The 22595-nt window shown below is 46.1% G+C and overlaps 1 protein-coding gene across 4 annotated transcripts in view; it reads left to right on the top strand.

Annotated features, from left to right (window-relative positions):
* Positions 1-22359, top strand: part of GOLGB1 (golgin B1) — a 57834-nt gene extending 35475 nt beyond the window's left edge. For all 4 annotated transcript variants that reach the window (XM_063323830.1, XM_063323829.1, XM_063323831.1 and 1 more), the window contains 9 exons: positions 1611-3561; positions 5977-6155; positions 9372-9537; positions 10685-10816; positions 15272-15430; positions 15533-15630; positions 16309-16443; positions 19339-19444; positions 20670-22359. In XM_063323830.1, coding sequence (XP_063179900.1) covers positions 1611-3561; positions 5977-6155; positions 9372-9537; positions 10685-10816; positions 15272-15430; positions 15533-15630; positions 16309-16443; positions 19339-19444; positions 20670-20804 — 3061 coding nt within the window. In that variant the 3' untranslated portion in view covers positions 20805-22359. The remainder of the gene's footprint in view (positions 1-1610; positions 3562-5976; positions 6156-9371; positions 9538-10684; positions 10817-15271; positions 15431-15532; positions 15631-16308; positions 16444-19338; positions 19445-20669) is intronic.
* The last annotated feature ends 236 nt before the right edge of the window (positions 22360-22595 follow it).

The following is a 22595-nucleotide window of genomic DNA, read 5'->3' as shown; positions in this document are numbered from 1 at the left end:
CTGGGATACATAATTCCAATTGAATCCCAAAGTAGATTTTGAGGGAAAGATGAAGCTATGGAAATGTACGAAAATAGATTTCTGGGAATTTCCAAAATTCAAAATCAAACCATTCTTACATGACTAAAATTGTTCTATAAAGCTTGTGATCAAAATGCTATGTCTTTGCATGCTAGGACATGAACTTTGCCTGCTGGAACATGGTGTGGACGGTTGTACGCTTTGATGGGTAAAAAAACTGGCTGGAAAGCTGGGCCCAGAGTGGCGGTGAATGGAGTTCAATCCAGTTGGCGGCTGGTCACACGTGGTGTTCCCCAGGGCTTGGTATTGGGGCCAGTTCAGTTTAATGCTTTATCAATGATCTGGAGGAGGGGATCGAGTGCACTCTCAGTCAGTTTGCAGAGGACACCAAGTTAGGTGGGAGTGTTGACCTGCTGGAAGGCTCTACAGAGGGATCCGGACAGGCTGGCTGGATGGGTTGAGGCCAACGGTATGAGGTTCAACAAGGCCAAGCGCCAGGTCCTGCACTTGGGTCACACCAACCCCATGAACGCTCCAGGCTGGGGAAACAGGGGCTGGAGAGCTGCCTGGCAGAAAAGGACCTGGGGGTGTTGGTTGACGGCCGGCTGCATATGAGCCAGCAGTGTGCCCAGGTGGCCAAAGAAGGCCACTGGCATCCTGGCTTATATCAGGGACAGTGTGGCCAGCAGGACTGGGGCAGTGACCGTCCCCCTGTACTGGGCACTGGTGAGGCCCCACCTCGAGGGCTCTGTCCAGTTTTGGGCCCCTCACTCCAGGAGGGACATCGAGGGGCCGGAGCGTGTCCAGAGAAGGACAACGGAGCTGGTGAGGGGTCTGGAGCAGGAGTCTTGTGAGGAGCGGCTGTGGGAGCTGGGGGTGTTCAGCCTGGAGAAGAGGAGGCTGAGGGGAGACCTTCTCGCTCTCTGCAGCTCCCTGAAAGGAGGGGGTAGCCGGGGGGGGGTCGGGCTCTTCTCCCAAGGAACAGGCGATGGGACAAGAGGAAACGGCCTCAAGTTATGCTGGGGAGGTTTAGATTGGATATTGGGAGAAATGTCGTCACCAAAAGGGTTGTCAAGCACTGGAACAGGCTGTCCAGGGAAGTAGTTGAGTCACCATCCCTGGAGGTATTTAAAAGATGGGTAGACATGGTGCTGAGGGACATGGGTTAGTGGTGGTTTTGGCAGTGTTGGGTTGATGATTGGACTCAATGATCGTAAAGGTCCCTTCCAACCTGGATGATTCTATGATTCTATGAAATGAACATAAAGCATATGAGAACAGCAATTTAATTGATTTTTTTTGTGTGTGTTACTACAAATAGATGAGAAAAAAGTTATTTTAATGAAAAGGAGATGATAACATTCAGTGTTTAACCTCATTTGTTTTTTCAATATTGACATAAGATTCATCTTGCTGGACAACTTCTAAAAAATATTCCCCCAGCACTGCCCCCTTCAGACAGTAGTGCAGTCAGAGCTTTAAAAACTGCCTTGAATTTTAAATTGAGGGAAAACTAACCATCTAGATATTTCCAGCTTGCTTTCTTAAAGTAAAACTAACTTTGTGGCTTTTCTATTCTCTATTTTCAGGCTGGAACACAACAAGGAAGACTGGGAGTCTGAATCCAGGAAGGAGATTCAGCATTATCACAAGACATGTGAAATGTTGCAGGAGGAAAAAAAGGAGCTTTTGACTGAGCTTGAAGAGTCTCAGAAACTGTACAGCAAGTCTCAGAATGAACAGCAGAAACTGGAGTCAGAAATAAACAGCCTGAGAGACCAGCTTACTGACTTACAGAATTCCTTCACCAATTGTGAATTGGTCAGAGAAGAGCTGAGGAGTATGGTCAAGCAACAAGAGACCAGTATCCAGAATTTTAAATTCAGCTGCGAACAGCTTGAGGCTGATCTGCAAGCTTCCAAGGACCTAACAAATAAGCTGCATGAAGAAACTAGTGCCAAGGATCAAAAGATCATTACTTTGCTGTCTGCCAAGGAAGAAGCAGTTATGGCTGCTCTATCTGAATTACAGCAGCAACATTCTGAAGAGATTAAAGAGTTGGAGCATAGGCTAAGTAAGGAGAAAGAAGATAAAAAAGCCTTGGAAAATGAGAAGAACAAATTTCGTGACAAACTTGATCATCTCACTGAACAGATGAATAGAAGCAGAGAAGAAAGGAAGCAGCAGAAGGCACAACTGGACTCCTTCACCAAGTCCATGTTGTCTTTGCAAGATGACAGAGACTGCATACTGAGAGACTACAAGCAACTTGAGGAACGCCATCTTGTTATAATCTTGGAAAAAGACCAGCTAATTCAAGAGGCTGCTGCTGAAAACAATAAGCTCAAGGAAGAAATCAGAAGTTTTCATAGCCGGATGGATGACCTCAACTCTGAGAATGCCAAGCTGAATGCAGAGTTGGTGCGGTGTAGAGAAGACCTGAACCAAGTGATTTCAATAAAGGACTCCCAACAGAAACAACTTCTCAAAACACAACTTCAGCGGATCCAAACTCTGGAAAAGGAGAAGGCAATCATAGAAACACAGCTGAGGGAGTCCGAGCATACTCAGGATGATCTCAGGAAGTGCATGGAAGCCTTGAGAGAGGATAAAGTCAATATGTCTCAAGAAATTGAAACCCTTACATCCTCTCTGTCTCGGGTACAGAGTGAGATGACAGCATTACGTGAGGAGGGTCCCATCATGGAGTGTCAAGCACAACTGAAGGCCCGAGAGGAAGAGGCACAAGAACTGAGTCATAAGCTTTCCCTCTCACAGAAAAGGATAACAGAACTTGAGGGGGAGCTAGTATGTGTTCAAAGGGATGCAGCCAAGAGAGTGGGAGAAGCTGAGGACAGGCTCCGAAAGGAATTGAAGCATCTACATCATGATGCAGGGATAATGAGGAATGAAACAGAAACAGCAGAAGAGAGAGTAGCAGAGCTGGCACGGGACTTGATGGAAATGGAACAGAAATTTCTTGCAGTCACAGATGAAAATAAAGATCTCAGAGCTCAAATTCAGTCTTTTGGGAAGTCCATGAGCTCTCTTCAGGATAGCCGGGACCAGGCCAATGAAGAACTTCATGTTTTGAAACAGAAATACTCTGCAGACTTAGAGGAACAAAAGAGTCTAGTGCAGAATCTTCAGAAACAGATGGTTCAGCTACAAGAGGAGCAACATTCCACTGCGAGGGACCGAGATACAGTGAGATCTGAGCTGACAGAACTGCAGAAAGCCACCGATGAAAGAGGTCTCTTAGCCCAGATTGAGAAACTTAATCAGAAGCTCAGAGCCAAAGATGATGAGCTTCTTCATTTGTCTTTGGAACTGGAAAGCTCTTCCAACCAAGTCAAATCTTTCTCCAAGGCTATGGCAAGCCTGCAGAATGAGCGAGACCGTCTGCTGGATGAATTGCGTAAAACACGTAAGATTGAAGAACTGAAGCAACAAGCAGAAGGGAGCAATTCTACCTCTCCTTCAGAAGTGCAGAGTCTTAAGAAGGCACTGTCCTCCTTGCAGGATGACAGAGACAGAGTAGTAAGTCCTTGTTCTCTCTTCCTGCTCTTACTTAAAGCCCCATAGGAGATTTGGATCTTCAGATCTTAAAATTCAGCACACTTAGATCTGGTATTTTCAATGTGAAACACAGATCTGTCATCACAGAATAGTTCATAGAATCATAGAATCTTCATGGCTGGAAAGGACCTTTGAGATCATCGAGTCCAGCCACACACACACACACCCACCCACACCCTAACAAAAAACCAAACAAACAAAAAACAAACAACAAACAAAAACACCCCAACAACCTACAATCTCTGCACTTCAGAGCATGCCCTGAAGTGCCAAATCTACACGTTTCTTAAACACCTCTAGGGATGGTGACTCAGCCGCCTCCCTGGGCAGGCTGTTCCAGTGCCTGACCGCCCTTTCAGTAGAGTAATTCTTCCTAATCTCTAATCTAAACCTCCCCTGCTGCAGCTTCAGCCCATTTCTTCTGGTCCTGTCGTTATTCCCCTGGGAGAAGAGGCCAACACCCACCTCTCTCCACCCTCCTTTCAGGTGGCTGTAGAGGGCAATGAGGTCTCCCCTCAGCCTCCTCTTCTCCAAGCTAAACATGCCCAGCTCCTTCGGCCTCTCCTCACATGCCCTGGTCTCCAGAGCCCTCACCAGCCTGGTAGCTCTCCTCTGGACACGCTCCAGCACCTCAATGTCCCTCCTGTACAGCAGGGCCCAGAACTGAACACAGCACTCGAGGTGAGGCCTCACCAGTGCCAGGTACAGAGGCACCATCACTTCCCTGCTCCTGCTGGCCACGCTATTCCTGATACAAGCCAGAACGCTGTTGGCCTTCTTGGTCACCTGGGCACACTGCTGGCTCATGTTAAGCCGGCCATCCACCAGCACCCCCAGGTCCTTTTCTGCCGGGCAGCTTTCCAGCCACTCTGCCCCAAAGGTTGGAAGGGACTTCTGGAGATCTTCTAGTCTAACCCCCCTGCTCAAACAAGGTCAATTGGAGTAGGTTGCCCAAGATGGTGTCCAGTTGGATTTTTAACATTGCCATTGGTGGATATTCCACAACTTCTCTGGACAACCTGTTTTTTCATGTATCTGTACTGTACTTTCATGTATCTGTTTCCAGAGTTAGTTGCTCCACCATCTTCCTGGGGATGGAGATGAGGGTGACCACTTGCAGTTCCCCAGTTCCTCCTTCTTGCCCTTCTTGTAGGTAGGGGTGACATTTGCTTTTGTCCAGTCTTCAGGAACCGTTCCCAGACACCATGACCTTTTAAAGGTAATTGCGTTGCCTCCCAATGACCTTAGCACTTGTGGGCACACTCCATCAGATCCCATGGATTTAGTATGTGCCATCTATGTTATCTTCTCTAACATATGGAAGTTGTGATTTCATTCTTAACTTTGCAGGGTGGTTTCTCTGGTTAGTTTGATTTAAATGTGGAATCATAGATATGGGTTCCCTATTAACCTGCTTAGTCCACATCTATGGAAACTCATGAATTTGATTTGTCTTAGATGTCTTAGAAGAGACTACAGGAAAGACTCGGGCCTGTTTCTCCTCTTGGCAGCTGACTGTCAAGACAAATACAAGGCATTGCAGCTTCATTTTGACATCCTTGCTTGCATACGTAACGTGTCTGTGTTTGTATAGCCTCTGGCACAATGCAGCCCAGCAACTTTTAGAGTTCTAGTTGGATGACAGACTTTTACAATCATTTTTCACTGTCACTTAGTCTGTCTTAGTTTTCCCTTCTGTTAATTCACAACAGACTTTGTGATACAATTCTTAAACATGTCTTCCTTCTTGTCCACTTTATGTCTCGGTTCTTTGTAGATTATATCTCCTCTACTGCTGTTTTGTTGAACTTGCGTATCTGTGTAGTGCTGCTAGTACTAAGATAGATCCTCAGTAGAGGGATTTCCTGACTCGTTAAGTGCTTACCTGTCTCTAGAGTCAGTCATGTCTTGTCTTTGAAAACTGATTACAGTGGTGGATGTGTAATGACAACTTATTTCTAATTCCAGTCTGAGTAGACTGTCAAGGGGATTTTAGTTCCTCAGTTCCCTGGTTTACAGAAAATACAAACTTCAGGAGTTATTCTTAACCAGCTCCTTCTGTCTCACTATGTCTTCCTCCAAATAAGGGAATTAACATTGTAGTCTGGGATCTTTTTGTTAATTTATGTCAAATCTTCATGGAAGGTCTCAAAACTCACTACTCTCATTAACATTAGAGTTCTCTGAGGGTTTTTTTTCTGAGTAGTTTTTAGCAGACTGCTGTAATAACTGATTCTATTTCTAGTTTCTCTGTCATCTGAAGGTGACTTTTTTTGTCCAGATGCCACAAAGAGAAATTCTCTTAAACCCTTATAAGTAATAAACCTAGCTGCTTGCTCAGTTGTGATACGTTCTGATATTTTCCTTTACTTAAAGGTAAGAGAGCTGAAGAACCTGCAGCAGCAGTACATACTAGTCGGGGTAGAATCAGCTGAAAATTCCCGCTTAAAAGCACAACTACAGGAATATCAGCAAGAGGCAGATAAACAGCACCGTCTCCAAGAACAGCTGAAGCAAGAAAGTATTTTCTACCAGCAGGAGCTCCAGCAGCTTAGGTGAGAATTACCTGTCTTCTCACTGCCTCAGATGCAAATGTACCGTTTCTTTCATTCAAAGAGCAATTGTGGGCAGAAGGCAAAGAAAGCATTGAGAACCTCAGCAAAGAAAGCATTGAGAACCTCAGCCTTACCTGTGCCAGGCATGATTAAATCAGTTTGCCTTGTTCAGGAGTGGGTGCACATTTCCCTGGTTCTGCTTTTGCCTCAGACTTAGGGTGAAGGATTACAGCCCAGCATTTGAAGGAAATGCCTGTGTGAAATAAATCAATGACCTTTTAATTTTTATTTCCTTCATCCAGTGGTGGCCGATATCATTTGTTTGTGAGGAAACTTAGGCTGTTTCTTGTATTGGAGCTTATGTATATAACTACAAAACTCTCCATTCCAAGCTGATGGTGAACACCCTTTACCCATTGATGTCGTTGTTTAGAAAATACTAATTTTACATGACTAATCCTTTGTTTCATTTGCTTTATGTCTTCTATTTTTAAAATAGTCTGTAATTCAAGTCTAGTAAACTGTCATCTCCAACTGAACTAAAATTAGTCAGATAAATATGCTCTGTTCTAGAAATAGGTAAAAAATTCTTTCATGTACTTCAGAAATCCATCTAATAGTGACTGAACCTGGAGTGAAAGGGGTGGGGTTTTTTTGTGGAAAGATCATAGAATACTTTGGGTGGGAAGGGACCTTTAAAGGTCAACTAATCTAACCCCCATGCAATGAGCAGGGACATCTTCAACTGGATCAGGCTGCTCAGAGCCCTGTCCAACTGGACCTTGAATGTTTCCAGGGATGGGGCTTCGACCACCTCTCTGGGCAACATGGGCCAGTGTTTTGCTGCCCTCATTGTAAAAAAAAAAAAAAAACTTCTTCCTTATATCTAGTCTAAATCTGCCCTCTTTTAAGGGTAGATTTTTACCCTCAAAACCATTACCCCTTTGCAACCCAGGTCCTATTGCAACAGGCCCTGCTAAAAAGTTTGTCCCCATCTTTCCTATAGGTCCCCTTTAAGTTCTGAAAGGCTGCTATAAGGTCTCCCTGGAGCCTTCTCTTCTGCAGCCTGAACAACCCCAACTCTCTTAGCCTGTCCTCATAGGAGAGGGACTCCAGCCCTCTAATCATCTTCAGGGCCCTCCTCTGGCCTGCTCCAACAGGTCCATGTCTTCCCTGTGCTGAGGGCTCCGTAGATGGACGCAGTACTACAGGTGCGGTCTCCCCAGAGCAGAGGGGCAGAATCCCCTCACTCGCCCTGCTGGCCACGCTTCTTTTGATGCAGCCCACAATGTGGTTGGCCGCCTGGGCTTCCAGTGCACGTTGCCAGCTGATGTCTAGCTTTTCATCCACCAACACCCCCGAGTCCTTCTCAGCAGAGCAGCGCTCCATCCCCAGCCTGTGCTGGTACTGGAGGTTGCCCTGACGCAGGTGCAGGGCTCTGCACTTGCTGAACCTCATGAGGTTCTCATGGGCCCACTTCTTGAGCTTGTCCAGGTCCCTCTGGATGCCATCCCGTCCCTCAGGCATGTCAACCACCCCACTCAGCTTGGTGTCATCGGCAAACTTGCTGAGGGTGCCCTCAATCCCACTGTCCGTGTCATTGGTGAAGATATCAAACAGTACTGGTCCCAATGCAGACCCCTGAGGGACACCAGTTGTCACCAGTCTGCATCTGGACATTGAACTGTTGACCACTACCCTGTGGATGCGACCATCCAATCAATTCTTCGTCCACCAAGCAGTCCACCCATCAAATCCATCCCTCTCCAATTTAGAGAGAAGGATGTTGTGGGGGACTGTGTCAAGGCCTTAGAGAGGTCCAGATAGACAACATCCATAGCTCTTCCCTTGTCCACTGTTGTAGTCACTCCATCATAGAACGTCACTAGGTTGTTCAGGCAGGACTTGCCCTTAGCGAAGCCATGCTGGCTGTCTCGAATCACCTCCCTTAGTGTAGCTTCCAGTAGGATCTGTTCCGTGATCTTCCCAGGCACAGAGGTGAGGCTGACAGGGCAGTAGTTCCAGGGTCCTCCCTTCTACCCTTTTTAAAAATAGATGCAATGTTTCCCTTTTTCCAATCACCAGGAACTTCACCTGACTGCCATGGCTTTTCAAATATCGTGGAGAATGGCTTGGCAGTGACATCAGCCAGTTCCCTCAGGACTCTGGGATACATTTCATCAGGTCCCCTAGACTTCAGTATGTTCAGGTTCCTCAGGTGGTCACAGACCCGATCTTCTCTTACAGTGGGAGGGACTTTGCTCCCCCAGGCCCTGCCTTGCAGTCCATCCACTAAAGAGGTGTGGGGAGAGAGGTTGCCAGTGAAGACCAAGGCAAAAAAAATTTGTTGAGTCCCTCAGCCTTCTCTTAGTCTGTTGTTTGTCAGTTGCGCTCATCGGGCGGGGTGGGGGGAGGGGGTATGCCTTGTTTGACCTTCCTTTTCTGGGAGGCATACTTGTAGGAGCCCTTATTATTCTTTGCATCCCTTGCCAAGTACAGCTCCATCCACCCTTGGCCTTCCTGACCACATCCTTACACAACTGGGCAGAGTCCCTGTACTCTCCCCAGGACACCTGTCCCTGCTTCCACTGCCTGTGCATTTCTCTCTTGCCTTTTAGTTTGACCAGCAGGTCTCAATGTATGGCTTATCTTTGTCCAAAGTGACATAAAAACTTGTAGTGTTTCTTCCACCTCTCTGTCTCCAATCTGACTGTCAAACTTAACACTTCAGATCTCGTACAGTTTGAAGTAGCTTACAAATGTTATTTATCTCCTGATAAAAGAAAAGGAGACTTACTTCCTGTCTGGCTTTAACAGTGTGAAAGAAGCTAAGGCCTCAAGTTTGCATGTTGGGACCAATGCTGTGGTTCTGGTGCATATTTGACTGAGGCAGTGATAATGTTATGATGACAAGTGGCATTGTCAATGACTTGCTTGACAAAACTCTTTGTACAGCAAGATCAAAACAATATCCAGGAACACTAAAAGTCTGAGCATTAAACAATCTGCAGTGTTGAGCCAAGTACAGAATACTTCCTTAAACCTGCTTTTAAGGTTCCTCTACTTAAGTGGGTTGTTTTGGTTTGGTTTAGATATCAAACTTCTTTTCTGGCATGGGGTAACAATAGGAAGTAGAATCATCCTCGGCTTGTTCTGAGCTGGATACCTGAATATCATAAGTGATACTGGTAATTTCCTTTGTGTTGTACTGGGCAGACAAGAGAAAACTACCTGGGAAAAGCAGAACAGCAGCATAAAGGAGCACTACCTGATGGTCATAGCGGAAAAAGACAAGCAACTGAGCCATTTACAAAGGATCACGCAAGAAATGAGACTGCCCCTCAGCAAGTCTCAAATTGTAGAGGAGCAGTACGAAATGAAGGTGGGTGGAAACACACAGATTCTTTATTGCATGGAAATGTGAAGCTTGAAATTCAGCCAAAGTAGTACGTGTTGCTTGTATTCAGCTTGTATAGACTGCAGTATTGGATTTTGTTGTGTGGCCTCCAAGGACTGCCAGCGATGCAACTTCAGTCATTGAAAACGTTAAGAAAACTCTGGCGTACCCTTATGCGCTCTTCCCTTAGTTCATGGTTTCTAATGTTTCAAGAAAGACAGTAGAAGAGACAGGGCTTCTTAGGTACCATAGGTCCTTCTAAGCAGTATAGAACTTCTCAGGTCATTCTTTCTGGCTAATTTAGAATTGCTTCTTGCACTGTGTTTCAATCTAAGATCTGGTTTAGTTCTTCTTTTAATGTCACATTCCAATTTTTAAGTTTTCTATTGAATATTTATTGCTGTTTTTACCGTGACAGGAATCTACAATCCTGACTCTACAATCCTGACAATCCTCAGCCCAGAGAGACTGAGGGTTGACCATTGCACTTTCTGCCTTCCTTCCCCTGTATCACAGTCCTAAAAGTAGAGTGGAATATGTTGAGTATTTTGCTTGGTCTAGGGAAGGATGCTTGCCTGCTGCATGTACAATACCATTACATTATGAGTAAGGAAAGAACTCTCCTGCCTAGGTCTGTAATGTTCCAGTGAGAAGCTTTTGTGTCAGCGGAGGAGGGAGGAAATCTCCCTTTATCCCTTTGCATCCCACACATGCATATATGCAGAGAAAAAAGCTAGAACAATGTGCATGTGATCCTCTCCTGGATAATGTTTCAGTGCTAGCCTTTTAGTCTGTGTTGACTGAGAATAGTGTGGACATTGCTCTGGTTTTTTGTTTGTTTTTCTTGTTCTCATTTATACGCTTCCCCCTCCCCCTTCTTGTATCGTGGACAGCTTTAAGACAACTTCTGAGGAGGCCCATCATATGTACAAGTTCAGTGATCTTTCCTAATTGTTTGGATTTTCGGGTGGCTTTTAGGATATTTCTGTTTATTCCCTTTTGCTTGATCAGATCAAATTCCAGGCATAGGAATAATGTTCGGCTTTGACCTTGGAATACTAAGTGGAGAGGACTAATACAAGAGTGGGTTGTCATGTGTGCAGTACATTTTTCATTGTTCTTTCTCTGGCAGATTTCTTCAGAAGTTCTGAGAGGGGACTTCTCAAGCCTAGAAACAGAGACAAAACATCTCCAGGCCCAGCTAAATGACAGCCTGAAAGAACTACACCAAAAAGAGCTCAGAATTCAGCAGTTAAACAACAAGGTACCGATTATATCTTGCATTTGATTGCGGAATCTGGGATGAGGAATGTTGGGAAGAGGGTAGGCTTGAATAGGGCTCAGGGAGCAGGAATGAATCTTTCTGTTCTTGTGGGCATTTAGTGAAATAACCCAAAATCAGAAATATTAGTTAGAAGAGACTTGCGGTGATGATCTAGTACATCCTTCTGCTGCTCAAAGGAGCACTGTCACCAACATTAGATCAGGTCAGCCATGACTTTGCCTAGCTGCGTGGTGAAAGAATAGAGATTCCAGAACCTCTCTGAGCCTTTGTCCAATGCTGCTCTACACTTTTGATACAAATGTTTTTCTTAATGTCTAGTCTGATTCTTCCAAGCCACAGTCTGTGGCTATGGCCCCTTATTATATTTTTTGCCACTGTCAAAAAGTGTTTAGCTCTGTCTGCTTTATGACTGCCTTTAATTTAATTGTAATCTATTGTAAAATGTCCCTTTAGCCTCCTGTTTAGCAGGCTAATGCAGCCCAGCTCTCACGGGCATCGTGTGCTCCAATCCCTTGACAATCTCAGCAGCCTTTTCCTGTATCCTTCCCATTTCTCTATCCATTTTAGAATGATTTAGGATGGAAAAGACCCGTAAGATTACCTAGTCCAACCATTAACCTAACACCGCCAAGTCCACCGCCAAGCCATGTCCCTAAGTGCCATATATACATGTCTTTTAAATACCTTCAGGGATGGTGCCTCAACCACTTGCCTGGGCAGCCTGTTCCAACACTTGACAACCCTTTTGGGGAAGACATTTCTCCTAATATCCAATCTAAACGTCCCCAGCATAACTTGAGGCTCTTTCCTCTTGTCCTATCAATTGTTACTTGGGAAAAGAGACCAACTCACCTCCCCTCACTATCCCCTCCTTTCAGGGAGCTGCAGAGAGCGAGAAGGTCTCCCCTCAGCCTCCTTTTCTCCAGGCTGAACACCCCCAGCTCCCTCAGCCGCTCCTCACAAGAGTCCCGCTCCAGGCCCCTCACCAGCTCCGTTGTCCTTCTCTGGACACGCTCCGGCCCCTCGATGTCCCTCCTGGAGTGAGGGGCCCAAAACTGGACAGAGCCCTCGAGGTGGGGCCTCACCAGTGCCCAGTACAGGGGGACGATCACTGCCCCAGTCCTGCTGGCCACGCTGTCCCTGATATAAGCCAGGATGCCAGTGGCCTTCTTTGGCCACCTGGGCACACTGCTGGCTCATATGCGGCCGGCCGTCAACCAACACCCCCAGGTCCTTTTCTGCCAGGCAGCTCTCCAGCCCCTGTTTCCCCAGCCTGGAGCATTCATGGGGTTGGTGTGACCCAAGTGCAGGACCTGGCGCTTGGCCTTGTTGAACCTCATACCGTTGGCTTCGACCCATCAATTCAGCCTGTCCGGATCCCTCTGCAAAGCCTTCCGACCCTCAAGCAGGTCAACACTCCCACTCAACTTGGTGTCCTCTGCAAACTGAGGGTACGCTAGATCCCCTCCTCCAGATCATTGATAAAGATACTAAACAGAACTGGTGCCAGTACTGAGACCTGGGGAAGACCACTTGTGACCAGCTGCCAACTGGATTAAACTCCTTTGACCACCACTCTTTGGGCCCAGCTTTCCAGCCAGTTTTTTACCCAGCGAAGAGTATTCCTGTCCAAGCCATGGGCAGCCAGTTTCTCCAGGAGAATACTGTGGGGAAATAGTGTCGAAGGCTTTAGTAAAATCTAGGTAGGCAACATCTACTGTGGGGAAATAGTGTCGAAGGCTTTAGTAAAATCTAGGTAGGCAACATCCACAGCCTTTCTCTCATCCACTAAGCAGGTGACCTTGTCATAAAAGAAGATCAGGTTAGTCAAGCAGGACCTGCCTTTCATAAACCTGTGCTAACTGGGCCTGATCACCTGGTCATCCTTATGTGTGTCACGTAATCGCACTCAAGATGATCTGCTCCATAAACTTCCACAGCACCAAGGTCAGGCTGGCAGGCCCGTAGTCCCCGGATCCTCCTTCTGGCCCTTCTTGTAGGCAAGTCTCACATTTGCTAATCGCCAGTCAACTGGGGCCTCCCCAGCTGAAAATGAGTGACCTAAAAACAGTACCAGTATTCCAAGTACAGTCTTACTGGTACCAAGCAGAGCAGGTAATAACTTCCCTCAATCTGCTAGCCATGCTTCTCCTAATGTAGCCCAGTAGACAATTTGCCCTGTTCACAATGGGGACGTACTCTTGACTTGTTTTCAGCTGGGCAGCTGCTGTAACTCCCTGGTCCTTTACGGGAGAGCTGTTGCCTCAGCAGTCTTTTCCCATCCTATACTGATGCATGGGTTTTGCCTCAGGTGTAGAAGTTTACATTTCTTATTGAACTTGAGATTTTTGTTGGCCCATTCCTCAAGTTTCTCAAGGTCCCTCCAGATGGAAGTTTTGATCTTTGTCATATCAGCCACTCCCCAACGTTCAATATTGGCTGCAAATTTGGTGATGCTATACTCTGTGTCAGAACTTCTGTTGCTGTCAATGTTGACCAATGTGTGCTCCAGGTAGGCCCCAGGATTATTCTGCGCATTGCTGGCTGTCAAGCCATTGGTCATTGCCTTTAAATCTAGTGGTCCGGATAATTTTTGACTATGTAGCAGTTAATTTGTCTAGTTCGTAGAATCATAGAATCTTCATGGTTGGAAAGGACCTTTGAGGTCATCGAGTCCAACCATACACACACAAAAAACCTGCTACAATCTCTGCACTTCAGAGCATGCCCTGAAGTGCCAAATCTACACGTTTCTTAAACACCTCTAGGGATGGTGACTCAGCCGCCTCCCTGGGCAGGCTGTTCCAGTGCCTGACCACCCTTTGAGTAGAGTAATTCTTCCTAATCTCTAATCTAAACCTCCCCTGCTGCAGCTTCAGCCCATTTCCTCTGGTCCTGTCGTTATTCCCCTGGGAGAAGAGGCCAACACCCACCTCTCTCCACCCTCCTTTCAGGTGGCTGTAGAGGGCAATGAGGTCTCCCCTCAGCCTCCTCTTCTCCAAGCTAAACATGCCCAGCTCCTTCGGCCTCTCCTCACATGCCCTGGTCTCCAGAGCCCTCACCAGCCTGGTAGCTCTCCTCTGGACACGCTCCAGCACCTCAATGTCCCTCCTGTACAGAGGGGCCCAGAACTGAACACAGCACTCGAGGTGAGGCCTCACCAGTGCCGGGTACAGAGGCACCATCACTTCCCTGCTCCTGCTGGCCACGCTATTCCTGATACAAGCCAGAACGCTGTTGGCCTTCTTGGCCACCTGGGCACACTGCTGGCTCATGTTAAGCCGGCCATCCACCAGCACCCCCAGCTCCTTTTCTCCTTAGTTACCAAATGTGAATACTGTGAGTGATGATGTTAAAAGCTCTGTGTACTGGAGCTGGCTAGGATGGAGTTAATTTTCTTCATAGCAGCCCCCAGGGTGCTGTGTAATAGATCTGTGACTAAAGCAGTGTTGACAACACACCAATGTATTAGCTGTTGCTGAACAGTGCTTGCACAGCATTAAGGCCTTCTCTGTTTCTCGCTCTGCTCTCGCTGCAGTGAGTAGGTTGAGGGTGGGCAAGAGCCTGGGAGAGGTCAGAACCGAAACAGCTGACCTGAAGGGACCAGAGGGATATTCCAGGCCATGTATAGATCACATTCAGGAGGATCAGTGACAGTAGTGTCTGAATGAGCAACTTTTCTGCCACTGAATTTTAGTGCTCTATTTCTAAAGTTGCCAGAGGGAGAAAGGAGGAGGGAAGAGGACAGAGGAGGGGAGGGGGAGGGGAGGAAAGAAAGAGAGGAGAGAAGGGGGAGAGAGAGAGAACAGACTGGGGGGGACAATGGGGGAAGGATGGGGGGGCGGAAGAGAGAAGGAGACCAGACAAAGGGACCAGAGAGCGAGATTATGTGAAGAAAGTTGTTTCCAGGTTCCACTTCTGTTGTCAGGAGTTCTTTCTAGCTTCCTGCTTTCTAGACTCCTGAAGGCAGTCGCTCCTTTGGAAGGCACGCTTGTGATCTTCAGTGCTGCCTGTGATCTTGAAAAAGTTTCTATGTCTTAGTGCAAAATGACAAGCAGTTCGATTCCCACATTGAAATGGAAGATTCAGAATTTGGCAGTCTTCAGAAAGAGTTGCATTCAAGGAGAAAGCAAGAACATAAAATCATAACTTATTGACGATATTTCTGAAAGGTTTAGGTCAATCTCAGCACTTTAGAAACCTTGTTTTGGAAGAGTGTTATTCTGTATGTCGTGTTGATGTTTTGGGACTCCTGTTCTGGAAACCTTAGCCACAAGCTACAGTGGGGATTATCACTGGTCTTTGGACCTTAGTAACATGCAGCATGTCAGTTCCCATGTTCTCAATAGAAGTCTTACCCTCATTTACACAGAGAACAATTTTGCTTTCACAAAAATACGATTTCTTTACCTAGCAGTTGTATTGTCTTCTCAGCTCTCTCAGGTCTTTGAGGAGAAAAACGCCCTCTCCCTCCAGCTGCGCGGTAGCAGTCGGAACATTTGTGAGAGCCATCAGCACTACAGCGAGGTTCTGAACCGCTGCTTGGTGCTTGAGAGACAGCTCCAGGAGCTGCAGTCTGCAGACAAGGGCTTGGTAAGGATGGTCATCTTGGTGCCAGGGAGGGAAAAGCTTATTGCAGATGGTTCCACTAATTGAGCAGTATTGTATCTGCCATACATTCATGCTTTCTTTCAGGAGATGTTTGCAACAGATGCTGCTCCAGGAGCACCCCAAGAAAAGAATGAGCCTCAGAGAGGCAGTTACACACCAGAATTGCAGGAGTTACAGCTGAGGTAAAGAAAGCCTGAGAAAACAGGGGTGAGGATGTTAGTCCTGATGGAGGTGTTTAGGCTAGTGATGAGCCTATTTCTGTTGCTCTCTGTCAGAGTGTTGGAGAAACTCAGTTCCACACTAGGACCTTGTGGAAGTAGAGGAACTGTTACGTGCCCTTGACAGCTGTCATTAGTTATCTCTTTGGATTGAACTTCAAAAAATGAAGAGATGACATGCAGCAGCAATTCCAGTTGACCATCACCAGCCAATCTAGCATCTTTGATTTGATGGGCTGGGTCCTCAGTAACTGCTTAAGTATATTAGTGGTCCTGGTCTTAAGGCTGTTATGCTGAGTGTGTCTGGAATTGAGACCTAGCACACGACTCCTTGTAACCTTCTGGAATTAAGATCTAGCACACGATTCCTCATACCCTTTCAAAATAACTTTCAGAAGGTGGGGCCATGGATGACAGGGCCAAGGAACTCCTTCCTGATGTGACACAGAAGCTTCAAGAGATTTAGCTTCTCTTTATTAATAAGAGGTGACTTATTAAATATTAATAAAAGATGACTAAGTCTTCTGTGTAAAGTGAAAGGGAATTGGAGTCTGTTCATGTACTGCATCAGTGAGTACAACAGAAACAGAATAGTCCATGAATTAACCCTTTTTTGACACACGCTTGGTTATTTTCTGACAGGTTGTCTGAAACGGAACACTTACATAGCAACACAAAGCAGGATCTGAGGTATTTAGAGGAGCAACTGGAAGAAGAACGAGACCGTCGTCTTGCTGTAGAGGAGGCACTGGCTGCTGCACAGGATCAGATCAGGAGGTGAGGGAGCTTGAGCAAACAGGCAGTGTCAGCCTAAAAGTATGGTGATCCTAGCTCTGTGTTCATCTGCACTTCATTACATCCTTCTGTCAAATGTCACTGGGGGCACAGAAACAACTCTACCATGTCTATCACAGAATGGTCGAGATTGGAAGGGACCTCGGGAGGTCATCTGGTCCAATGCTCAAGCAGGGCTATGTAGAGCTGGTTGCCCAGGACCATGTCCAGATGGCTTTTGAATCTCTCCAAGGCTGAAGACTTCACAACCTCCCTAGGCAACCTGTGCTGGTGCTCAGACACTCTTACAGTAAGAAAGAGTTTCCTGATGTTCAGGCTATCTATCCTTCAATTGCAGACAGAGATAGAATGAGACAACTGACTAGACATTAAGACAAATTCTGACTAGAAATGAGATGCCAGCTTTCTCAATGAATTAAATTAACTGCTGGAAAATATAATTTGGAGACTGGGAATTGGGTGAAGGCAGAAGAGGAGCTTCCATACTTCCAGGGGATTTGTCTCCTCAGTAAGCATCTGTCTGTCATGGGCAAAACAGTCTTGACTCAAAGAATGTCACTCAGTTTTAATGTATTGCCAATTAACAAACTTCTACTTAATTTGGGATTAAGAAACAACTAAACACTTAGGGAAAACACTTCCCACTGCCTTTCCCAGGCTCAGTTTCAGTCCAGACACCTCTCCTCCTTTGTTGCAAGTATCCAGTCCTATTGTTTACACCGCACATTACACTCAGTCCCTTTGGTGAGGCAAAGGGCCGCGTAGGAGGCTGGGGTCAGTATGTAGTTATTTCTCTCCGCTGCGCCTTGTTTCTTGCTCATTTCCTCCTTCCCCTAGCAGCTACCACCCTTTATTAAATATGTTTGAGCAGAGGCACAATATCCTCCTCTGATTGTAGTTTTGGCAGACAGTGAGGAATCACTGCTGGAAAGCAGCTCTGCAGAGAGAGACCTTGGAGTCCTGGCAGATGACAAATTGACCATGAGGCAGCAATGTGCCCTTGTGGCCAAGAAAGCCAATGGTCTCCTGGGGCGCATTAAAAAAGAGTGTGGCCACCAGGTCGTGGGAGGTCATCCTCCCCCTCTGTTCTGCCCTGGGGAGGCCACATCTGGAGCACTGTGTCCAGTCCTGGGCCCCCCAGTTCAAGAAGGACAGCGAACTGCTGGAGAGAGTCCAGCGGAGGCTACGAAGATGATCAAGGGACTGGACCATCTCTCTTATGAGGAAAGGCTGAGAGATGTGGTGCTGTTCGGCCTGGAGAAGAGAAGACTGAGAGAGGATCTCATCAGTGCTCATCAATAGCTAAAGGGCGGGTGTCAAGAGGATGGGGTCAGACTCTTCTCAGTGGTGCCTGGTGACGGGACAAGGGGCAACGGGCACAAGCTGGAACACCGGAAATTCCGTCTCAACATGAGGAAAAACTTCTTTACTGGGAGGGCACCAGAGCCCTGGCGCAGGCTGCCCAGAGAGGCTGCGGAGTCTCCTTCTCTGGAGATATTCCAAACCCGCCCGAATGCGTTCCTGTCCGTCCTGCTCTGGGTGACCCTGCTTTGTCAGGGGGGCTGGTCAGATGATCTCCAGAGGTCCCTTCCAACCCCTACCATTCTGTGATCATTCATTGCCAGCCAGCTGGAACCAATCGTGACTGGTACAGGACATTTCATTGCCTCCTGCCACACAGCTCTCCCTTGCAACTCCCTGTTACCAAAACCTTGCCATTTATACCCAATGCACTGTGTCTTTCAGGTTACTTGACAGATGTCCTTATAGTCAGCAGAGAAAAGGAGGCTGAGCTAGACTAGATGTTAGGATTAGGATGCAGTGAGTTGCATGTTAGAAATGCCTGTTTCTTCTCATTGACTATAAAAGTGGGTTTTATCACATAACTTGATTCTAGGCACTTGTGCTGTGCATTTCTTGTAGTTAAAATAAACCTCACTATTGGAGTTTCTTACATGAAAACAATGGCTTTCTTCTCACACACATGCCAATTTAGCCAAAAAATAATGCTCTGGATGGAGTTCCCTGGTAATTGCTACACAACTCAGACAACTGTAGTGCCTTCTGTAGCATTAAAGTCTATGGAAGCCTCCTACAACTGATTTCACTTCACTAACTAATGATAGCCCAAAGATTTGACGGTACTATTTCCGCATTTCATCCTTTAATAGTATCTTATCAATCTTGAATATCTGTCACTAGAAAATACTTAGGAAGAACCAGTACTATTGAGACCAGAGCTGGCTTCTAGAATAATTTCATAGAATTTAAAATATACACTTAAATCATTTGCCCTGGCTTCTTTCAAGTTACACGCTATGAAATTTCACTTGAAAGACCCTGTTAACACAAAGACCTCAGTTAAGTTAGAGAGTTCTAAATTCCTGAAAGATGAAAGGAAAAAAACAGCACCAAAAAAGTCATGAGTTTTGAAGTGACAGGATATAAATTAGGTAAGAAGGGACTCCACTGCCAGCAGCCGAGTTGCTCTCTCTACTGGAGAGGAATGGTAATCTGCATATCACGCAGTATGGAAGTTTTACTTTTCTCTGACTGCAGGCGCAGGAAGTGGCTGGCACTGAGCAAGTATAATTTGTATAGAGAGCACAATATGCCTACGCTGTAACGGTTTCACCAGCCTCCTGGTGGAGGAAGGAGGATCACTGCTAGTTGGATCACCCAGTCCTCCTGCTCAGCTTGAGCTCAGGAGGCACCACCTTTGTACAAATGAAACCAGTTCTTGTCAAGTGAGGCCATAGCTTGTTTGCAATGGTTCATTACTTTTTGCAGAAATACGTCCTTTCCTAAGCTTGTCTACAGTGTTGGGTTTGGGGCATCATAAGAAACTTAATTTAATTTTGTGTTTTTTTGTGACAGGTTGCAGTCAAGTGAGTGGACGTCTTCCTTAAATGCTAGCATTGATATGACTCCAGGTCACGAGCATTCCTTGCTGATTGACTCCGTGGATAATAATTTCAGCAAAGTAAGACTTTACATTCGTAGCTCAAAGATGCTCACATCTCAAAGATGTGAGCCCTGGCTGATACAAGAAAATGCGAACTGAAAACTGTGAACCTATAGGAGCTAAATCCTTCTGTAGGCACATGTAAATCTGTTTGTGCCTGTGTGGGTTTCTGCTCTTATCTTCCTCTGTTTTCCACGCCAGAAGCCACATGTTGTTCTGATCGCGACCGTGCTACAGTCTGCATAAGCAGACTAAATTTCAGAGGTCACTAAAACTGTAGAGCAGCATTGTTTGTGCCTAAAAGGTGGTCCCAGGTTCCTTGTGGAATATTCAAGGCCTCAGTGGGGAGCAAACAGGCAAAGCCTGTGCAAACAGTGTGTAATCTCATGCATAAGAAGTGTACGTGTTACTGAACCTAGCCATCTGCAATGTCTGGAGAGTCTACCCTTTTGTTTAGCAGCCACCTCAGTTTTTCCCTACTCGTCATCTTTCAAAGCTGCATCAGTCAGGCTGGAAGCTGCTTTTTCGCTGTACTGAAGGACAGCCTGGCAGTCACCTGTCCTGTTTTGCTAACCGTGAAGCCCTGCTGAAGAGTTGGGGGTGGTGCTCTCAAGAGGAGCATCACCAGAATTACGGCAGGAGCCGTAACCGGATGCTGCTCTGTGCTCATGCTTGGGGTTTGTTATAGAATAGACAGTTTTTTCTTTCTATTGGAACTTTTCTAGTAGATGTTACATTGTCTGAGGACTCCTGGAAGAGCCCCTGTAGAGTAAGGTCACTCTACAGCAGCTTGTTCAACAGCTTCAGAAGCCCTTTCAGCTGCAAGGGTGAAAGAATGCAACAAATAAATAATAATTTTCTTCTTCTAGGCTAGAGATTGAATAAGGATTCTTAGTAGCTCAAGGCTCTAGCAGAAAAGTACTGTTGATCCATTTGTTTATATTTCACTTGAAAGGGCTGGAAATTTGTAGGGACCAAATGTTAGAGGGATATGTTCTGCAGTCTGTTGCCCTTTCTCAAGCAGAATTGGAGAGAGCTGGTTCATAAGAAACCTGCAGAGAGCAGGGGAAGGGGAATATTTCACTGAGGATCAGCTCTAGAGGCCGAATCTGACAGTGGAACGGGTTTGGGAAGGTTGATGCTCATTAGCTTAAACTTAACTTCATGGTCAGGAGAGCTCTGGATGAAGGCAGCTGGACATACCCATTCCTGGTACTGACTGGTCTCTCTTTTACTCTTCCAGACTCGGAATATCCTTGGACTGCGACGCCTGTTACGCTCTCTCTTCCGATCCCGGACGCACTTGCCTATGCTAGTGGCCATGTATCTGCTTGCTGTCCACGTCCTGCTCTTCCTGTGTTTTACAGGCCACCTATGAACAGCAATAACAGCCGCCTCTTGAGCCACAGCCCTCTGTGTAATCCCTGGGCCTGCATTCCCTATCAACAGGGCAGCACGCCACCCAGCTGCCTTCTTTTTCCAAATTGGCCCTTAAGGAGCAGCTGCCCCCAGCAACTTGCACCTAGGTCGCTTGCTGGCAAGTACACAGCAGCCAGTGCTGATGCCTGGAATCTGTTTCCCAGACATCTGCCATTCCTTCAGTGTTTTTAAACGAGTGGTACATTTTCTGAGCCAGGGTCCTCATGCTACAAGCCTCAAGGACAGCATCTGTTCATGTACCTGGAGGAAGCACCACTCATTTTGTATAGTATCATGCAGTGGTAGGAATAAGAAAAAAATTCTTGAGTTCCTGCAGTACTTCAACACTTCTAGGAACTGCAGGATCTTCCCCACTGAATCAGTGAATTGGGTTGGGGAAACCCTGTAGTTAGATACAAGAAAGAGAAGTTTCTTCCTTTCTTCCATCCCTTAGATTTGCTCTGTGGCTCAGTGCTGTTTGAAATGCCATATCCTAAGGAAGTTTTAGACACTTTAAGGAACATGAATTGAATTTCAAAATCGTGTTCTCTGCTCAGTTGCATCTCCTGTTGAAGGAAGGCCAAAATTAGTATGTCTGGACCTGCTGAGCATTCCATTTAAAAACAGTCATATGTCTGCCCTGACAAGCTGTAAAATAATGTCAGTAATTTAGTTATTGAAAAGGAATAGGAAGCAAGAAACTTTTTAGCTCTAAGTTAATAACCTTGCTGCTTATAGCATTCGTGCACCTCTCACCGTGGAAGGTGCTTGCATACCTCTTGAAATGAGAGCAGCCGTGCTCCTGCGTTCTCATCCACTGAACCCTTGTCACAAGATCAAACGTGTACAGGCTGTGTTGAAGAGTTTCATCATGTGGTATGTGGGCCCACATCAAAGGCAGAAGCTCCAGAAGTAAACTGTTCCCCCCCTACACTGAGGAAGGGAATAGAGTTCTGAAAACTTCTGGCATCTCTGCTTTAGGAAAAGCCTGTTGTAGAAAGTTAGTGCTGGTCACTGGACTTGTTTGAATCTAAAGCAAACTGATGCAAATGGACTTGATCTTATAGGATATATGTGTTTTCTAAAGAATTCCTGAATACGTCCTGGAATTGAGACTGCTGTCTTCCAAAGGGAGAATGCTGAATGAGTCGAGTTCCCTGTCAGAGACCAAGTGGTGGTTCTGTTCAGAGTATTTGCCAGAAGGATGGTATTTGCTTCTTGCTAGTGTGTTAACAGTCACATTTTTCCCATGGGAAAGGGGTAGTCCTTTTGATGTTGCTGGTAAACTAAGATTCTGTAGCAGTGAACAAAGCCCGTTTGAGGATGGATTGATTTTATTATGGTAGCTAAAAATAACTGGCAGGTCCAGAACATTGGCACTATATATCCATTTGTGCACTACCCTTGATGATCCGTGTGGACTTCCTCAACTATATAAAATTCAGTGACCAAATACTTTGCCTATACCTTCCTGGGGGATGTGCTGCTGTATATAGAATAAAGATTATTTTTCAGATGGAATTTGTATAATGGTGTCATGTAAATGTCAGATCTCTTCAAGGTATGGTGCTGCTGTATCATACCTTTTACAGGACCACCATGGGACTGTGGGTCACCTTTGTATACGCTTCCTTGTATGTTGATTGCATACGCTCTATTTCTTTATATTATTTGAATGCCTGTGGAGATGACCTTTTTCCTCATCTCGCCTCTCAGCCTTTTTCAGCTTTTGCTGCAATGACAAAAGAGG

The sequence above is a fragment of the Chroicocephalus ridibundus genome, chromosome 1, assembly GCF_963924245.1.
Source record: "Chroicocephalus ridibundus chromosome 1, bChrRid1.1, whole genome shotgun sequence".
NCBI lineage: Eukaryota > Metazoa > Chordata > Aves > Charadriiformes > Laridae > Chroicocephalus > Chroicocephalus ridibundus.
The sequence above is the reverse complement of the archived record's forward strand: the minus strand, read 5'-3'. Positions and strand labels throughout refer to the sequence as shown.